This window comes from Erinaceus europaeus, chromosome 3 (assembly GCF_950295315.1).
Source record: "Erinaceus europaeus chromosome 3, mEriEur2.1, whole genome shotgun sequence".
Lineage (NCBI taxonomy): Eukaryota > Metazoa > Chordata > Mammalia > Eulipotyphla > Erinaceidae > Erinaceus > Erinaceus europaeus.
The window spans coordinates 30,102,023-30,119,502 of NC_080164.1; the positions used below are offsets into that span (position 1 = coordinate 30,102,023).

The following is a 17,480-nucleotide window of genomic DNA, read 5'->3' on the forward strand; positions in this document are numbered from 1 at the left end:
TCTGAATGAACACTGTGGAGGGGGAGCTCAGTGACAGTCAAACCATACTAATAACAATAACAACAAACTCAAGAATACACGTGACTCAGAAATCACATTTCACTGGCTTGGGGGTATGTTTCCAGAGCCTCTTAAGAAATTACCTAGCTGACGATGTGGACAGAAAAGCAGCTGGAGAACTGAACACACCTAGCTGCAAAGCCCTCAGCAGAGAAGCTTCCTGCACATCCCTCCCCCAGAGGAGGGAGGCTGTCCCCTCCTGGCAGCTGGGCCTCGTCTAACTAACCAACCTGTTTCTATGCTGACCCTAGGCTCACGCTCCCCAGCAAACACATGGCAGTAGAGTTCAGGTTTGCAACCTGAGCTGCATGGGAAGCTGACACGTGAAGCAGGTCCCAGAGGCAACCAGGACCCAGCCCAGGTTGCAGAGCACCAGATGTCAGCCCTGCTCTCCACACTGGACACTGGTGTTGTCTGCAGCGGGGGCATCAGGGACCTTCAGAAGGTTGAATGCAGGTGCAGAAGCAACTATGACCAAAGCTAAACTGGACCACTTCCCAGGAGAGTTGGGAAGGGGTGGGACACAAGGACCAGAGCCAAGGTTAGTATGCTGAGCTCCAGGGAAATTGCCAGGACTTTATAACAAAGCCAGAATGGAGCTGAGCCACCAGGAATGGATTCCAGTCACTGTGTCTGCAGGAGTCAATATTGTTATGAGAACTTGGAGTGAGTGTTCAAAGCTCCAAAGAGAAGGTGACATCTGGACCAACTCTGGACGGGTGAGTGCACAGAAAACTTGCTACATGCACACGTGTGTACAAGATAGATTTTTTTCACACATACAGGTGTGCATAAATGCAGACACACATGCAGGGTGAGTGAGTATAACACAGATGACCACCTGGCCCCAGCAAAGAGGGAGGTCCTGTTACTTGCAACAACAAGGGGCAAGCTGCTTTCAAGGGCCCTGTGCTACATATGACGAGGGGGCAGAGAAGTGTGGGGACTGAACAGAGCCACGGAGTCACAGCAAGAAGAGGCAGCCGTGAGAAGTGGGGAGGCTCCAGCATAGGTAGGGGCAAACGGCCAAGTTTCCAGCCACGAAATTAACAGGCTACAGAATTACATGCTGAAAGTTGGTAAGAGTGTCAATCTTAAAAGCTCTCAGAGGGTAAGCAAAAGTCATGGCTGTGTGGCTATGGATGCTAGCAAGACTTACCGTGATGCTTCTTTTGCAACAAGTACAAATATCAAACCAAATGCTGTACACATGACATTAATGACATGGCATGGCCATTATACCTCAACACACACGTGTACACACACACACACACACACTCACTCAGGGGCCACAAACCAAAAACACAAAGATTGAGAATTTAACAGTAAGACCAGGGGCCAGGTGGTAGCATAAACGCACAGGCTCGAAGTGTAAGGACCAGCGTAAGGATGCCAGTTTGAGCACCTGTTTCCCCAGCTGTAAGGAGGTCACTTCACAAGCAGTGAAGGAGGTCTGCAGGTGTCTATCTTTCTCTCCCCCTCTGTCTTCCCCTCTTCTCTCCATTTCTCTCTGTACTATCCAACAACAACAACAGTAAGGGCAACAAAATGGGAAAAACGGCTTCCAGGAGCAGTGGATTCATAGTGCAGTGATAACCCTGGAGGCAAAAAGAAAAAAAAAAGTAATGCCTCCTACTTTCCCCCAAATCCTTTTAATACACTATACAAATGAAAAAGTTAAAAGATTTTTTTTTCTATAAATAAAGAATCAATGTGGCTTCACGGACTGGATTTTTGCTACTTATTCAACTATTAATCTTTCAAATAAAATTCATAGGGTGTTCAGAAATAAAATGTATCTAATTAAAACACTTTTCCCAAAGGAAATGGGACTAAAGGTTGCATATTCTTCCACTCAGAGTTGAATGACTTTTCCCCAGAATGTTATACACTACATTGCTCTTAAAAAAAAAAAAAAAAAAAAAAATATATATATATATATATATATCTTTTTAATAGAGAGTAAGAGCGTACTAAAGAGGAAGAGAGACAGAGAGATACCTGCATCCTTGCTCCACTGTTTGTGAAGCTTTTCCCTTGTAGTGGGGGCCAGGGTCTTGAACCCAGGTCCTCAAGTATGGTAATGTGTGTGCTCAACTGGGTGTACCACCATCTAGCACCTCTTTTTCTTCTTATTCAACTGCATATTCCTCAGAGACTTAGTTTTTCACTTTGCCAACTACAGAAAATTCTTTTTATTATTACATTTCAATGGCTCATAAGAGGTTTTCTGTTGAGTCACCATAGCTGCAACAGCAATAAAGTCTACTCACATATGTAAGTGACTTCAGACCACCAATGAGTCAGCACCAGCTCATGAAGACAACAATTTGACATGTCAGTCAGTGTAGGCTAATAAGTAGAGAATTAAGGTCTCTAAAGAGAAAGGCAGCACTGAGCCCTGTCAGAGCTTCCTTGCAGATGAAAAGTTTGCAGTCACCATGCCATCCCTTTGCAGCTGAGCTCTTGGTCTATGGTAGACAAATGGCTTGATTCCTCGCTTTCACACCCTGCTTCAGGATTCTGTTCATTTTCACAGAAAGAACAACTTAAAATACTAACATCATAGAGGCTAAACAAGGAAAATGAATTTCATCAGAAATGTTACTCAACACAAACCAAATGCTTAGGCTGGTAATTATGGTTGCCAAAGGGTGTGTGTCTCAAATTCTAGAGAGAAAGCAACTTGTGAGAAAATCAAATTCTAGAAAATTAACTTGGGAGTTGGGCGGTAGCGCAGCGGGTTAAGCGCAGGTGGTGCAAGGTGAAAGGACCAGCGTAAGGATCCTGGTTTGAGCCCCCAGCTCCCCATCTGCAGGGGAGTCGCTTCACAGGCGGTGAAGCAGGTCTGCAGGTGTCTATCTTCCTCTCTCCCTCTCTGTCTTCCCCATTTCTTCTCTCCATTTCTCTCTTGTCTTATTCAACAATGATGACATCAATAAGAACAACAAAAATAATAATAACTACAACAACAAAAAAAACAAGGGCATCAAAAAGGGAATAAACAAATAAATATTAAAAAAAAGAAAATTAACTCAACCTCCGCATGTCTGTATCCAAATGTTACTTTAAAAAAATCCCCAGAAAAAAAATAATAATAGTGTCTCCCATTCCTATTTTGATGTCTGTCTAGTTTCAAAGTCAGTTTGTATTCGACGATGTTTGGAGCCACTGTATTAAAAACAGGCCCGTTTAGCTCTTGATTAGTCTCCAATAATCACTAAGAGTTTCCTCCCCCCTCACAACCAGAGTTCAGAAGATGACCAGCAGTTCTTCTTCGTGTCAGTGATAATCAAGAAAACCCAGGTGTGTTCTGCAAGCAACTTAAATGTTGTACCTCTAGGAAGCTTTCTCATGACTTACCAAAGCTTCGAAAGGATCCAAAAGAAACACATTTTCTTTTGGAAGTAAAAGCCACATGATAGGAAGCACCCACTGTGAAGATGCTCCTGCAATGCCTATGGACTCAGGGAAATCCCCGGGGACCAGGAGACTGGTTTGGAAGGGATAGAGAACTGACGGTGGCATCCCTGAGATCGTCACACTGATGAGACGCGGCTGAGATGCCAGGCTGTGGACCTGCATTCCCACCGTTCACCTGGGGGTGCCTTCACTTGCTGCTCCAATCACAGCAGTGCACATACCGGCCTCTATTCTTTACTTGTCCCCCACTTGCAGCACAGACCCTCTTCCCTCCCCCCACCCCCACTACACACATGGCAACAGCTTGGTTCACACCTCTGCTTCTGCTGTAGCACCCAACCCAGTCCCCACCTCCAACTTCCAACTGAAATGTTCTCACCAGGACATGGTGCTTTGGCCAAAAAGTGGCACCTTGGGGCACTGGAGACACTCACATTCTTGGTTCCAGTGACAGGTGGAGACTTTCAAATGGTCACCAGGATTCCACTCCCCCATGCATGGCTGCAGTCTGTCTCACCAGTGTACCATCACACACTGGCACCTAGCTCCTGTTCCCTCCAAGTCACAATGACCTCAGGCTCTGGGGGCTGGGAGCTGGGAGCCTAGCCAGGCTGGGTGAGCATAGACCTGCTGTGGCTCCTGGTGCCCCAGGAGTGCTGCTGGGAGCAGTGAGAGTGAGACCCCTTGCTGAGGGGTCTGTACTTAGAGCTGCCTGCCTGAGGTGCCATCACAACAGAGCAGCCTTGCACCCCCTGGCCAAAGGACTGTCGCCAACTCAGCTTAGCAGGGCTCTGAGAAGAGTCACCCAGTTGAGCCCTGCCCTGGTTCCTAGCACGCAAAGGCCTGAAATGTCACGAGAGACACAGAGCAGTGCAATGTGATGAGACGTCCCCCAACATTCCTGTGCCACGTGTGGCCTGGTGACGAATGGAAGCACTGTGACACCAACTCCAGGCTGCCTGCAGGATCCCTCTAACCTGACACTATTAGCTGAAAAACATCATCTACTCACCAGTCCCACCCCAGCACCCATCTCAGCCAGTTTTACACCAGCCCCACCTTGTCTCATAGTGCAAAAGGGTCTGTCCCACCTGACCTGCGCAACAAATGTTGGAGAGGCCTATAGGCAGAGCAAGCATTCTTTTCCTTTCTTGTAAGAAGAGATTAAAGGCTAACAAGACCAATTATGCACAATCTCTAAGCACAGTCTCCATAGCAACAAATGAAGGGACTGTAATGAACTACAGCTTCCTCAGACCAGGCTCCTCCTCTGCCCTGTAATGCCCCCATGGTCTGTGTGAGATCCAGAATGCCCAGCCCCCTCCAGCCCAGCCCAGCAGACTCACCCAGATGTCCCCAGCCTGGCCTGTCTTTGCAGCCACAGGAACTGCTCAATACCTAAACACCAGCACCACTCAGTGCAGCACAGCCAGCTGACCAGCTCCCTCAGCGTAGGCATAGCTGGCTTCCCCTCCTCCTCCTAGACTGGGCCCTCCTCCCAGTCAACACAAACTCCCTTCCCTCAGGTGTCCTGATGGCCCAGCCCTGCTGCTCCTGAGAGAATGTCAGGGCAAGCACACTGACAGTTTTGCACTTCATGTGCTGGTCTCTGTCCTCGGGCCACAGCCAGCTGGCACACATCTGTACACACGGCAAGCTGGTGCTGGCAAATCTGCTCTGGCCAGGCAGTGCCCATGACACACTGCTTGTTAAATATTTTGACTCTCACCCCTACATGCTTCCCATAGCTCCTTGAGAGCAGATCCATGTCTTACAAAGAACTCTTATGTCCTCCAAACTAAGCACATGCTTGGCCCACTGCCCGGGCTCAAGATGTTTGCTAAGTGGTCTGGAGGAGTGAAGTGTGGTGTAAGAAAAAATATTCCTAAGTCATGTCTTTATGGAAAAGGGAGAGAGACTGGAAAGATAACAAAGCATCTTCAAGATTAGCAGTACAATGTCATGTCAGGGGCGTTTTTTGAAAGGATTATGTAAAGACATTCTGCAAACCCTATAACTGCCAAAATGTTTTATAAATGTTTTATCAGGAGTGTAAAGGAAAGAAAAAAGCTTTCAAAACATATTCCAAGCATAGATGTCTTAACAACCCAAAATAAAATGTTTGTAGAGGCTACATGGCTGGCAGAACTCTGCTTCATTTCAGTTTCCAACCAATGGGAATGTTTCCCTGGAAAATACTACCTCTTATTTAGACAACACTTGCATGAACACTTAGTCATTAAGTGACTTAAGGTTTCCGCACCAGCTCTTTGGAGGAAATCTATTATGTGAATGAGCAAAAATACCAACATCTAGAATGTTGAAACAAACACATTTGAAGCAAGATATGAAATATACCTATTTTGAAGAAAAAAAGCTTTTATACTTTCTGGTCTATTGATATCTTTTTAATTCTCAAAAAGATAACATTTCTAAGAAGAATAGAAAATTCTCAAGTGAAAAAAAAAAAACCTTCAGGGCTTGTTTTAGTCTGAATGCCAAGTAATGTTCAAACAGATAAAATAGAAAGTCACTTCATTTACTGAAAATAAATGGACATTTCAAAGTTATTTTTAGCAAAATCTCTTGAGTTTGCTTCCAGGCCCTCTGTGAGGAAGTGCTCAGCTGGATCTTTCACTCGATCACAGCAACAAATCACACAGTGGAACTTCAGAAAACAACTTCTTCTTCTAAGAGACTACGCTTAATCTTAGCCAAAAGGCTGAGAATCGAGAAGCCAACACCCTCTTTTTCTTTTAAACATCAAAGAAATGAGGAGATTCTACCTCAAGCATATGGTTTGCACATTAAATCTCTTAAAAACAGATGCAGAAAACACTTGCTTCCCTTTACCTGGTCAGCGTTTCCGTGAGTTTGATGAAGCCAGTATAAGCCAGCTCAAAGGCCCCTCTGTGCCTGGACTGCAAAAGGTGCTGTTTGAAGTAGTCTCCAATTTCTCTCACCTTAAAAACAAAATGAAAACAACATTCTGTTTATACGAACCTTTGCAGATCTGTCTCTGTCGGCACTATCACATGGGGTCTAAAAAACCATCAACCGAGACTCAGTGAGTAAAAGGTAGTTTGTTTTTTTTTCCTCCAGGGTTATTGCTGGGCTCGGTGCCTGCACCATGAATCCATCGCTCCTGGAAGCCATTTTTCCCCCCTTTTGTTGCCCTTGTTGTTGTAGCCTCGTTGTGGTTATTATTATTGCCATTGTTGATGTTGTTCGTTGTTGGACAGGACAGAGAGAAATGGAGAGGGGAAGACAGAGGGGGAGAGAAAGACAGACACCTGCAGACCTGCTTCACCGCCTGCGAAGCGACTCCCCTGCAGGTGGGGAGCTGGGGGCTTGAACCGGGATCCTTACGCCAGTCCTTACGCTTTGCGCCACGTGCGCTTAACCCACTGAGCCACTGCCCGACCCCCCAAAGGTAGTATTTTCTGACATTGTCTAGTCTCATGGGAGCCCTCTCCTCACAGTAATCCCCCAAGTAAGCAGCATTCCCAGCTGCAGAGACAGTCCACTGGAGGCACAGGGTTCATAGTAGAAAGCAGAACCTCAGCTCCCAACCAAAAAGGGCTAAATCCTGACCTTAACTTAAACTCGGAGAGAACAGAACTGCTCCCTGGGACCAAGGACTGCCAATGGGGCTCAAGAAATGCTAGAGGATTGCCCTTGGGGCCTGAGGACTGCCAATGGGGCCCAAGGACTGTTAGGGCTTTCTAGTCTACTGGGGCTAATAGAATGTGCTTACAGCCCCAGTGTGGGGGCCTCCTCCCTTGCTTCAAGGGGCTCAGGGGGATCCTGTTTACAGCCCATGATACACGGGTGTCAGGGGGACCCCACTTACAGTCTCAAGCATGTGGAAGGGGGAGCTTGGGTACACAGGGCCACTTGGGGGAGGGAGCTGGGGAACCACAACTTTCTCTACATGGATCAGGGCAGTCAGGTTACTACCTCATGCTTGTAAAACTGAGAGGGGCTGCAGGCAGTCAGTGTGAAAGGAAGCTAAGGTGGTGAGCAGGCACACTGGGGGCTCTGAGCCCTGGCTCTAGCTCTGGCTTTGAGTGTGCACAGGAGGAAGCTCAGGAGCTGAGGATCCGGCCCGCTGCACCCACAGAGGGGGAAAGGCAGAAGACGTCTCCTGGGAAGAGAGCTCAGGCTTCTGTTCCCTCCCACCAGCATCTCCACGCCAGCTGGTTTGGGGCCTCCTGCAGAGAGAGAGACCAACCAACCACAGAACTGAAGCTTCCTTCAACATGGTAGGATCTGGCTTGAACCAGACAGTTGCACATGGCAAAGTGCTAACTCTGCTAGGTGAATCCTTTCCTGGCCCCCAGGCCCTCTCATTTTATATAACCACTGATTTTAAACTGGTTGTTCCACATGAATTCAGTTCATAGGATCTGAGTAATGTCAAGGTAAAAAAGACTTTCCTAGGAGGTTTTCACAGGTCATTCTTGGTTACAGTAATAGCAAAATGTTTGCCTGAGCAAATTTTTAAACACTATCCAACAAGTCCCCAAAATGAGGTATTTTAAGTTGTACTTGGAAAGAAATGACCATGTGTGCAGGCAGGGTGCCTGGGTGAGAGGCCAGGCACTGTGCTGGCATCCTGAAGCCTGTTTGTTCTGGGCAGCTGTAGAGGAGAGCAGAAAGTGGGCAGTGTGCTCTGCCCCACTCACCACCTCAGGCCGGGTACCAACCCAGGCCCAGCTGTTAGCCAGATGCCAGCTCGGGAGCCTGGAGAGTGAGGAAAACACCAGAAATGCCTCCATGGAACCCTGTGGTAGTTCCCACAGTGTCTGCTTTGTTCCCAGACACCCGAGGGCAAGCACTGTCTCTGTGTGAAGGCTGAAAACAAAAGTCCATGTTCTCTCTCTGCGGGAAAAGTGAGAAATGGATCTGCAGAAACCATATGGAAAGGAAGAAGGAACTGACTAAAAATAAAACCTAATAAATCTAAGACATTTCCAAATGAAATATCTGTGGGAAGATCATTTCTTTTTTCTTTTTGCCTCCAGGGTTATCGCTGGGGCTCGGTGCCTGCAATCCGAACCCACTGCTGCTGGAGGCCATTTTTCCCCCTTTGTTGCCCTTGTTGTTGTTATTGTTGCCATTGCTGTTGTTGGATGGGTCAGAGAGAAATCAAGAGAGATGGGGAAGACAGAGAGGGGAAGAGAAAGATAGACACCTGCAGACCTGCTTCACTGTTTGTGGGGAGGTGGGGAGCCAGGAAGCTTGAACTGGGATCCTTACACAGGTTCTTGCATTTAGTGCCACGTGTGCTTAACCCGCTGCACTACCACCTAACCCCCAAGAAGATCATTTCTTTTTTTAAAAAAATATTTATTTATTCCCTTTTTGTTGCCCTTGTTGTTTTACTGTTGTAGTTATTATTGTTATTGATGTCATCACTGTTGGATAGGACAGAGAGAAATGGAGAGAGGAAGGGAAGACAGTGAGGGGCAGAGAAAGATAGACACCTGCAGACCTGCTTCACCGCCTGTGAAGCGACTTCCCTGCAGGTGGGGAGCCAGGGGCTTGAACTGGGATCCTTATGCCGGTCCTTGCGCTTTGTGCCACGTTCACTTACCCCGCTGTGCTACCACCTGACTCCCGGAAGATCATTTCTTACAAACATGATGCTCAAGTCTCTGGCAGTCCCAGGTGGTGAACTAGCTTTGTGGTCTTAAACAAAAGTCAGGTGAAAACCAAAGTGACCACACTTCATTATCAAGGTCTCAGGAAGCCCACAAGCTATGAACAACCAGGATGTTATTTTTCTTTCTTTGCAAATTCACAAAGTTTGTGGAGTTTTACCAGTAAACAATTTCAGTAAGATTTAAATTGATATATGTAAATAAAAAATGAAAGTGATAATAAAGAAATCAAAAGTAAGGTAAGAACTATTGTAGTGGGGACCGGGCAGTGGTGCAACAGGTTAAGTGCACATGGTACAAAGCGCAAGGACTGGCACAAGGATCCCAGTTTGAGCCCCCGGCTCCCCACCTGCAGGGGGGTCACTTCACAACCAGTGAAGCAGGTCTGCAGGTGTCTATCTTTCTCTTCCCCTCTCTGTCTTCTCCCTTTTCTTGATTTCTCTCTGTCCTATCCAATAACAACAAAATACAATAACAACAACAACAAAATGGATAAAAATGGCCTCCAGGAGCAGTGGATTAGTAATGTAGGTACTGAGCCCCAGCGATCTGCAGGCAAAAGAAAAAGAAAGAAAAAAGATCTGTTGTAGCTAACTCAAAAGAAAACCTCTCTAAAATCGCCACATTTTTGCAGTGGACAGCCAGGTCTAATTCCTAAGCTTCCCAGAATGTTCCTCAGTTGGCACCTGCAACGCTTCCAGAATATTCCTCCACTGGCACCTGCAGGGCTTTGCTCAGGGACAAATTAAGGTAGAGAAGTTTGTGGCTGTGCTAAGCAGGACGGACTGGGAGGGGGTACCAGGGGTCACATGGCCTACCTGCTCCTCTGTCAGCAGTATAGAGGCAGGCCCGGGCAGAGGCTGCAGGGGCAGCAGCTGGCACAGTGTCCCCAGCAGCAGGGCCACTTCCTTCATGCTCCTCCAGCAGCACACCAGCACCATTTGTGCAGTCACGTCACACGCTGTGCCTTTGAGAAAAGAGCAGAAGACACTGGTCACTCAGCCAGGCGCCCCCACAGCTAAGGGGTCTCTTCCCCAAGAGCCCTGCCTGTCACTCTCATCCAGGGACAGTGGTGGCAACTCACTGAGTGCATATGTTACAATGCACAAGGACCTGGGTTCAAGCACTCAGTCTCCACCTGCAGGGGAGAAGCTTCATAAGCACTGATGCAGTTCTGTGGGTGTCTCCCCTTCCCTTTTTTTATCTCCCCCTCCCCTCTCAATTTCTCTGTCTATATTCAATAAATGATAAAAAACAAATAACTACAACAAAAATGAAACACAATAGGATGTCTAAACTGAAGTCACGCATTTGGAAGGCAGGAGGCAGTGTTCTCTCCTCCATCCAGAGTGGGACTGTAGTAAACCACCCCCACTGACTTAGGGAGCAGCAGTTTTAGGTAAAGAACTAGAACAGGACTCTCAAAAAATCAAAGGAAATCACAAAACCTCTTCCAAGAAAACATTAACTTCCAAAGGCAATAGGCCATAACCATTCCAGTTGAAAGACATCTCAGTACTCACGTTTTTCTAATCTAAGAAAATTTAAATTTCAGAAGCAAATTTATAGAACAATGTAATCCCATTTCTGTTTTTAAAAGTCTACCAAACTAGAAGGACGCATGGACATAATCGGACATATATTAAACAGGGCTGAAAGGGCAAGAGTGGCCAGGGGGGACTTTCACCTAACTCCATCACCTCTGTATTCTCTGAAGCCCTAACGACTAACACATAGGGACCTTATTCTGTGCAGTCAGATGGCACAGATCAATCCAGGCAACACAACATCCCCACCTAGTGGAGACAGTGGAGGACAGAGCACGCGGGCTCTGCTGGGATAGCAGAGAAGCCTGAGAGACAGTGGCAACAGGCAGTGAGGACTGGAGTCAGGACTGCTTGAGGGTTCTGGTGTCAGGTGGAAGCCCCAGACACAGACACCTAGAGCCTGCCCTGTGGGAATGTGTGGGCCTCTGCAACGGTGTTGCCATGCCACAGCTGTCCAAGTCACAGGGCTGAGCGGCTCTCAGTACCTGTCACTTCTTCAGTGCTGTCCACTCTCGGCACGCTGGCACTCAAGTCCCCCAAGTCAAAGGCACTGTGTCCCTTCAGCACCTGGGCCTGAGTAAAGTATCCGTTGGAGTCCCGTGGCTGGATCTCACTCAGGATCCTCTGGAGGCGTTGTGTTGACTCTGCAGGAAGGAATGAGAGGACATGGTGGCCAGGCCCACAGCACACAGGCTTCCCCGGGTGGCTACCCTTGAGTTTCTGAAATTTTCTTTTTCTCTCTTTCCTCTTTTTTTTTTTCCTTTCCCCTTTTTATCTCTTACCAGAGCACTGCTCAGCTCTGGCTTATGGTATGTAGGAGATTGAACCTGGGACTTTGGAACCTCAGCACGAGAGTCTCTCTCTCTCTCTCTCTCTCTCTCTTTTTTTTTGTCTCCTGGGCTATAACTGGGGCTTGGTGCCTGCACTACGGATCCCCTGCTCCAGAAGGCTATTTTTTCCCTTTTGTTTGTCGTTGTTGCTGTTATTATTATTATTGTTGTTATTGATGTCATCATTGTTAGGACAGAGAGAAATGGAGAGAAGAGGGGAAGACAGAGAGGGGGAGAGAAAGACAGACACCTGCCGATCTGTTTCATCATCTGTGAAGTGACCACCCTGCAGGTGGGGAACCAGGGGGCTCAAACCGGGATCCTTACACCAGTCCTTGCGCTTTGCGCCACGTGCACTTAACCCGCTGCGCCACTGTCCCCCGCCCCCCTGAGTTTCTGAAATTTTCCATCTTAGTGTTCACTTCGCCAGGGAGAGGACACAACTCTCCAAGTGTCCCAAGGAACAGTACTATTCAGGCCCTGCTGGGGATAGACACCTGTCACCTGGGGTGACCTAGACACTGAGCCAAGTGTCCATCTGTCTATAAATGGCTGCTCACTATTCATTCTTCAGGACGGGCGGCTCCTGTGCTCATACAGCCCCTAGCACTGCTGCCAGAATCCTGGGAAACAGCCCACCTGTGGAACCAGCACCTGGATGAGAAAGTGAGCCCAGTAGGTTAAGCGCACATGGTGCAAAGTGCAAGGACTAGCGTAAGGATCCTGGTTCGAGCCCCCAGCCCCCACTTGTAGGGGGGTCACTTCACAAGTGGTGAAGCAGGTCTGCAGGTATCTTTCTCTCCCGGTCTTCCCGTCCTTTCTCTATTTCTCTCTGTCCTATCCCACAACAATGACAGCAACAACAATAATAATACCAACAATAATGATAAACAACAAGGGTAACAAAAGGGAAAAAAAAGCCTCTAGGAGCAGTGGATTCATAGTGCAGACACCAAACTCCAGCAATAACCCTGGAGGCAAAAAAAAAAAGGAGCAGAGTTTGGGGCTGGGGGCGGGGGGAGTACAAGTGGTGTGCTCCTGGTGAGAAATGAAAGCAGGTTGTAGCAAGAAGGAGATAGAGGGCCATGGAGACAGCATGGTGGTTCTGCAGAGATGTGCAAACTTGGGGCTGCAAGACCCCAGGTTCAAGCCATCTTGAACTGAGCAGGGATTTGTGAAAAGAATGGAGGAAGAAGGAAGGAAGGAGCTGAGAGGATGAGGAAACACTGTCAGAAGTCTCTGTGGAGCATAGAACTTGCACTCCAGAGGCCCCAGAGGTCCAGGTTCAGTCCCCAATACCCCCTTATGTCAGAGTTTAGCAGTGCTCTGCTCCTTTTCTGTGTCTCTCCTTTCCTCTCCCTCATAATAAAGAAATACATCCTAAAAGGAAGAGAACTAAAGGCATTTGGGGTGCTGAGGCATGAAGACAGGCTGGGGGTTGGGGTGGACACAGGCAGGCAGGCTCTACCTCGTTAATGCCGCCTGTGCAGATGTGGGCCGAGGAGGAGACTGGTGACTGCATGCGCCCTGTCAGGCAGGCTCTACCTCGTTAATGCCGCCTGTGCAGATGTGGGCCGAGGAGGAGACTGGTGACTGCATGCGCCCTGTCAGGCAGGCTCTACCTCGTTAATGCCGCCTGTGCGGATGTGGGCCGAGGAGGAGACTGGTGACTGCATGCGCCCTGTCAGGCAGGCTCTACCTCGTTAATGCCGCCTGTGCGGATGTGGGCAGAGGAGGAGACTGGTGACTGCATGCGCCCTGTCAGGCAGGCTCTACCTCGTTAATGCCGCCTGTGCGGATGTGGGCCGAGGAGGAGACTGGTGACTGCATGCGCCCTGTCAGGCAGGCTCTACCTCGTTAATGCCGCCTGTGCGGATGTGGGCCGAGGAGGAGACTGGTGACTGCATGCGCCCTGTCAGGCAGGCTCTACCTGGTTAATGCCGCCTGTGCGGATGTGGGCAGAGGAGGAGACTGGTGACTGCATGCGCCCTGTCAGGCAGGCTCTACCTCGTTAATGCCGCCTGTGCAGATGTGGGCCGAGGAGGAGACTGGTGACTGCATGCGCCCTGTCAGGCAGGCTCTACCTCGTTAATGCCGCCTGTGCGGATGTGGGCAGAGGAGGAGACTGGTGACTGCATGCGCCCTGTCTGCCAGGCCCTTGGAGCAGCTCCCCGGGGGTCTGGGAGCTTCCAGAACCTCTCCTGCTGCCGTATGGGATAGCGAGGTCAGGGACGCCTCCTCATCTGTCTGCTCCTACAAGAACTGCTTCCAGGGCAGCAGGACTGCTCGTGGCCCATCCCCCTCCCCTCCCTCTCCTGCCCCAGCTGCCAGGAAGCGATGGGTGGGCCGAGACAGGCAGCCCTGGCCTGCTGACCTGAGTCGGTGTCCATGGGGACTAGGCCCTCTGGGGACGAGCTCTGGATGATGGGGGCCACCACAGCTGAGAGCCGGTAGGATGCAGACAGCAGCCTCTCCACCACGTCCCTCCACTCTGCCAACTGCAGCAAGCTGCAACGGACATTGGGAGGTCAGCTAGGGGTCAGGGAACCTGGGTTTGAGGCTACATCCCAGGAAACACGAAAGCTGCACTTATGCAGGTCAGGGCATGGTCTTCACAACCTGCAAACCTGCTCCACCCCACCCCACCCCAGACATACTTCAGGGAGAGCTGACAACTCAAGAGTGCTGAGCAGAGTACTTACTCTGGAGACAGCTTCTGGAAAACTCCAATGATACAATGGACCCGCCCATAGAGTGGGCAGGACGCTGCTGCCCGCAGCAGAGAACTCTCGGCCTGGGCTATTTCCTCCTCAAGATTCTCCAATAAACATTTGATAACTGGAAAAAATAAAGAACCAAACACCAATGTTTAAGCATACTGACACCTCAGTGGACAGCAAAGAAACCCCACGAAGTCACTAATTAAGCCAGCCTGACACCCGTGGACCCAGAGGGACAGAGGGCTTTGGGGCCTGGAGGTGGCTCACCCAGTAGAGCCCACATGCCCAAGCACAAGGACCTGGGTTTGAGACCCAGCCACCACAGGGGAGGTTCACAAGTGGTAGTGTCTCTCCCCTCTACCTAACAAAAGAAGAGCCTGCTGGGAACAGTGGAATCATGCATGCAAGAAGCCATAGTGAGAATCCTGAATAAAGAGAGAGAGAGAGACAAGTGCACATAGCACTAAGTGAAAGGGTTCAAGCCCCTATCTCCTCACCTGCATGGAAAACACTTCAAAAGCTACAAAGCAGGTCTGCAGGTATCTGTCTCTCTCCCTATCTCCCCCTCCCCTTTCAATTTCTCTCTGTCCTATTTAATAAAATGGGGAAAAGATGGTTGCCATGAGCAGAGGACTCACAGTGCCTGAGCCCCAGAGATAACCCTGGAGGCAAAGGGGGGGGGGACAGGGAGAGGGACAAGGAGAGGGAGAGAGAGGAAGAGAGGGAGAGAGAGGGAGAGAGAGGGGGAGAGAGGGGGAGAGAGGGGGGGAGAGAGAGAGAAGGAGAGAAGATATCCTTCAAGGTTTCCTACTCTGCTGTCCATGTCAAGGTAAGTCAGAGCTGTCTCCCCCACTTCTGGGTTCTGCTCCCTGCACTCACACTGACTCTTCCCCCCCACTCTCCCTCTATCTGGGGTCAGAATTCTGAGATGCAAATGGCTAGAGTTTATTTCTTCTTCTTTTTATTTCTTTATTGGGGGATTAATGTTTTACAGTTAACAGTAAATACAATAGTTTGTACGTGCATAACGTTTCCCAGTTTTCCACATAACAATACAACCCCCATAGGTCCTCTGTCATCCTTTTCCAGGACCTGTATTCTCCCTCCAACCCACCCCAGAGTCTTTTACTTTGGTGAAAGAGACCAACTCTAGTTCAGGTTTTACTTGTGTTTTCTCTTCTGATCTTGTCTTTCAACTTCTGCCTGAGAGTGAGATCATCCCATATTCATCCTTCCATTTCTGACTTGTTTCACTTAACATGATTTCTTCAAGCTCCATCCAAGATCGGCTGAAAACAGTGAAATCACCATTTTTTAATAGCTGAGTAGTATTCCATTGTGTATACAGATCACAACTTGCTCAGCCACTCATCTGTGGTTGGACACCTGGGTTGCTTCCAGGTTTTGGCTATTACAAATTGTGCTGCTAAGAACATAGGTATACACAAATCTTTTTGGATGGGTGTATTGGGTTCCCTAGGATATATCCCCAGGAGAGGAATTGCAGGATCATAGGGTAGGTCCATTTCTAGCCTTCTGAGAGTTCTCCAGACAGCTCTCCACAGAGGTTGGACCAAGTGACATTCCCACCAGCAGTGCAGGAGGATTCCTTTGATCCCACAACCTCTCTAGCATTTGTTGCTACTACCTTTTCTGATGTATGACATTCTCACAGGAGTGAAGTGCTATCTCATTGTTGTCTTTATTTGCATTTCTCTGACAGTCAAAGACTTGGGGCATTTTTTTCATGTTTCTTGGCTTTTTGGATCTCTTCTGTGGTGAATATTCTGTCCATGTCCTCTCCCCACTTTTGGATGGAGTTATTTGTTTCCTTGTTGTTGAGTTTGGCAAGCTCTTTATATATTTTCATTATTAAACCCTTGTGTGATGTATGGCAAGTAAAGATCTTCTCCCATTCTGTGAGGGGTCTCTTTGTTTGGGTAGTGGTTTCTTTTGCTGTACAGAAGCTTTTTAATTTGATGTAGTCCCATAGGTTTATGTTTGCCTTAGTCTTCTTTGTAACTGGATTCATTTCATTGAAGGTGGCTTTAAAATTTATGTGGAAAAGAGTTCTGCCAATAGTTTCCTCTAAGTACCTGACAGTTTCTAGTCTAACATCAAGGTCCATGATACACCTGGAATTTACCTTTGTGTTTGGTGAAATACGGTGGTTCAGTTTCATTCTTCTGCATGTTTCAACCCATTTTTTCCAACACCATTTGTTGACTCATCTTTTCCCATTTAATCAAAGATTAGATGTCCATAGGTGTGGGGTGTAGTTTATCTCTAAGCCCGTCACTCAGCTCCTGTCAGAAAAGCCTGAGACCAAGTCCTAGAGCAGCTCTGTAGTCAAAGGATGACCCAAGGAGCTGCCAGGCCTCTTCCCCTGGGCACCACTGTCTGCCCCGTTCCCACTGCCCCACCAGATTGCGGTGGCCGGCTTTTAGGTCACAGCAAGGCAAGCAATGCCCATTTGTTGGGATCTGTATGTTCCCCTTGGCAGTGATTATAAGCATCTCTCAGTACTGGCTGCTCCCGTTTGTCCTTTACTGCTCGGCTGGATTAGGGCCCTGTACTGGTAAAGCTCACCAGAATTGGGGAAATGCCTCCTTAGACATGGGATCCAAAAAAGCTGGCCTGGTCTGTGGGCTCTTTCCACAAATCTGACAAAAGTCCCCTGGTCTACTTTTCTGCCACTGCTTATGCTCTGATTATAACATCTAAAGCTGTTACTCAACCCAAGATCACAAAGGCCTGCCCCTGACACACGGCTTTCTGGCTTTCATCCCCCTACACACAGGTATTTATCCTTTAACTTCTGTCATTCTTTCACATGTGGACATCCATCTGTCCCAGCAGACCATCATTCAGAAAGTGTTACATTTTAAATCCAGGATTATACACATTAGTAAACTATCACTACCTAGAATATAGTTCAAAATTCAACAGCAAAGACAACCCCTGGGCAAAATAAAGGACACAGAGGAAAGCCAAGGACAGGAGACACACCAAGTGACACTAGCAGTCAGAAGTGCCAGTGACCCCAGGCTGAGACACCAGCTTCTGCTCAGCTGATGTCTGAAGTCTACTGAACCAGTTTGTGTCACTCCACGTGGTGTGATACACCTGTGCTCACTAGGAACTCCAGATGTGCCCACAGAGGGTGAGGATGCTCTCAGTGGTGCTGCTTATCTAGAAAGGAGTCTGCCACCTGCAGGGTGTGTCTGCAAAGCA

General features: G+C 48.4%; 1 protein-coding gene across 2 annotated transcripts in view; it reads right to left on the reverse strand.

Moving 5' to 3' along the window:
• The window catches only part of THADA (THADA armadillo repeat containing), a 67,417-nt gene that overhangs the window by 19,807 nt on the left and 30,130 nt on the right, over positions 1–17,480 (reverse strand). For both annotated transcript variants that reach the window (XM_060186945.1, XM_060186944.1), the window contains 5 exons: positions 14,229–14,364; positions 13,901–14,034; positions 11,182–11,340; positions 9,968–10,116; positions 6,337–6,446 (listed from right to left, as the gene is read on the reverse strand). In XM_060186945.1, coding sequence (XP_060042928.1) covers positions 6,337–6,446; positions 9,968–10,116; positions 11,182–11,340; positions 13,901–14,034; positions 14,229–14,364 — 688 coding nt within the window. The remainder of the gene's footprint in view (positions 1–6,336; positions 6,447–9,967; positions 10,117–11,181; positions 11,341–13,900; positions 14,035–14,228; positions 14,365–17,480) is intronic.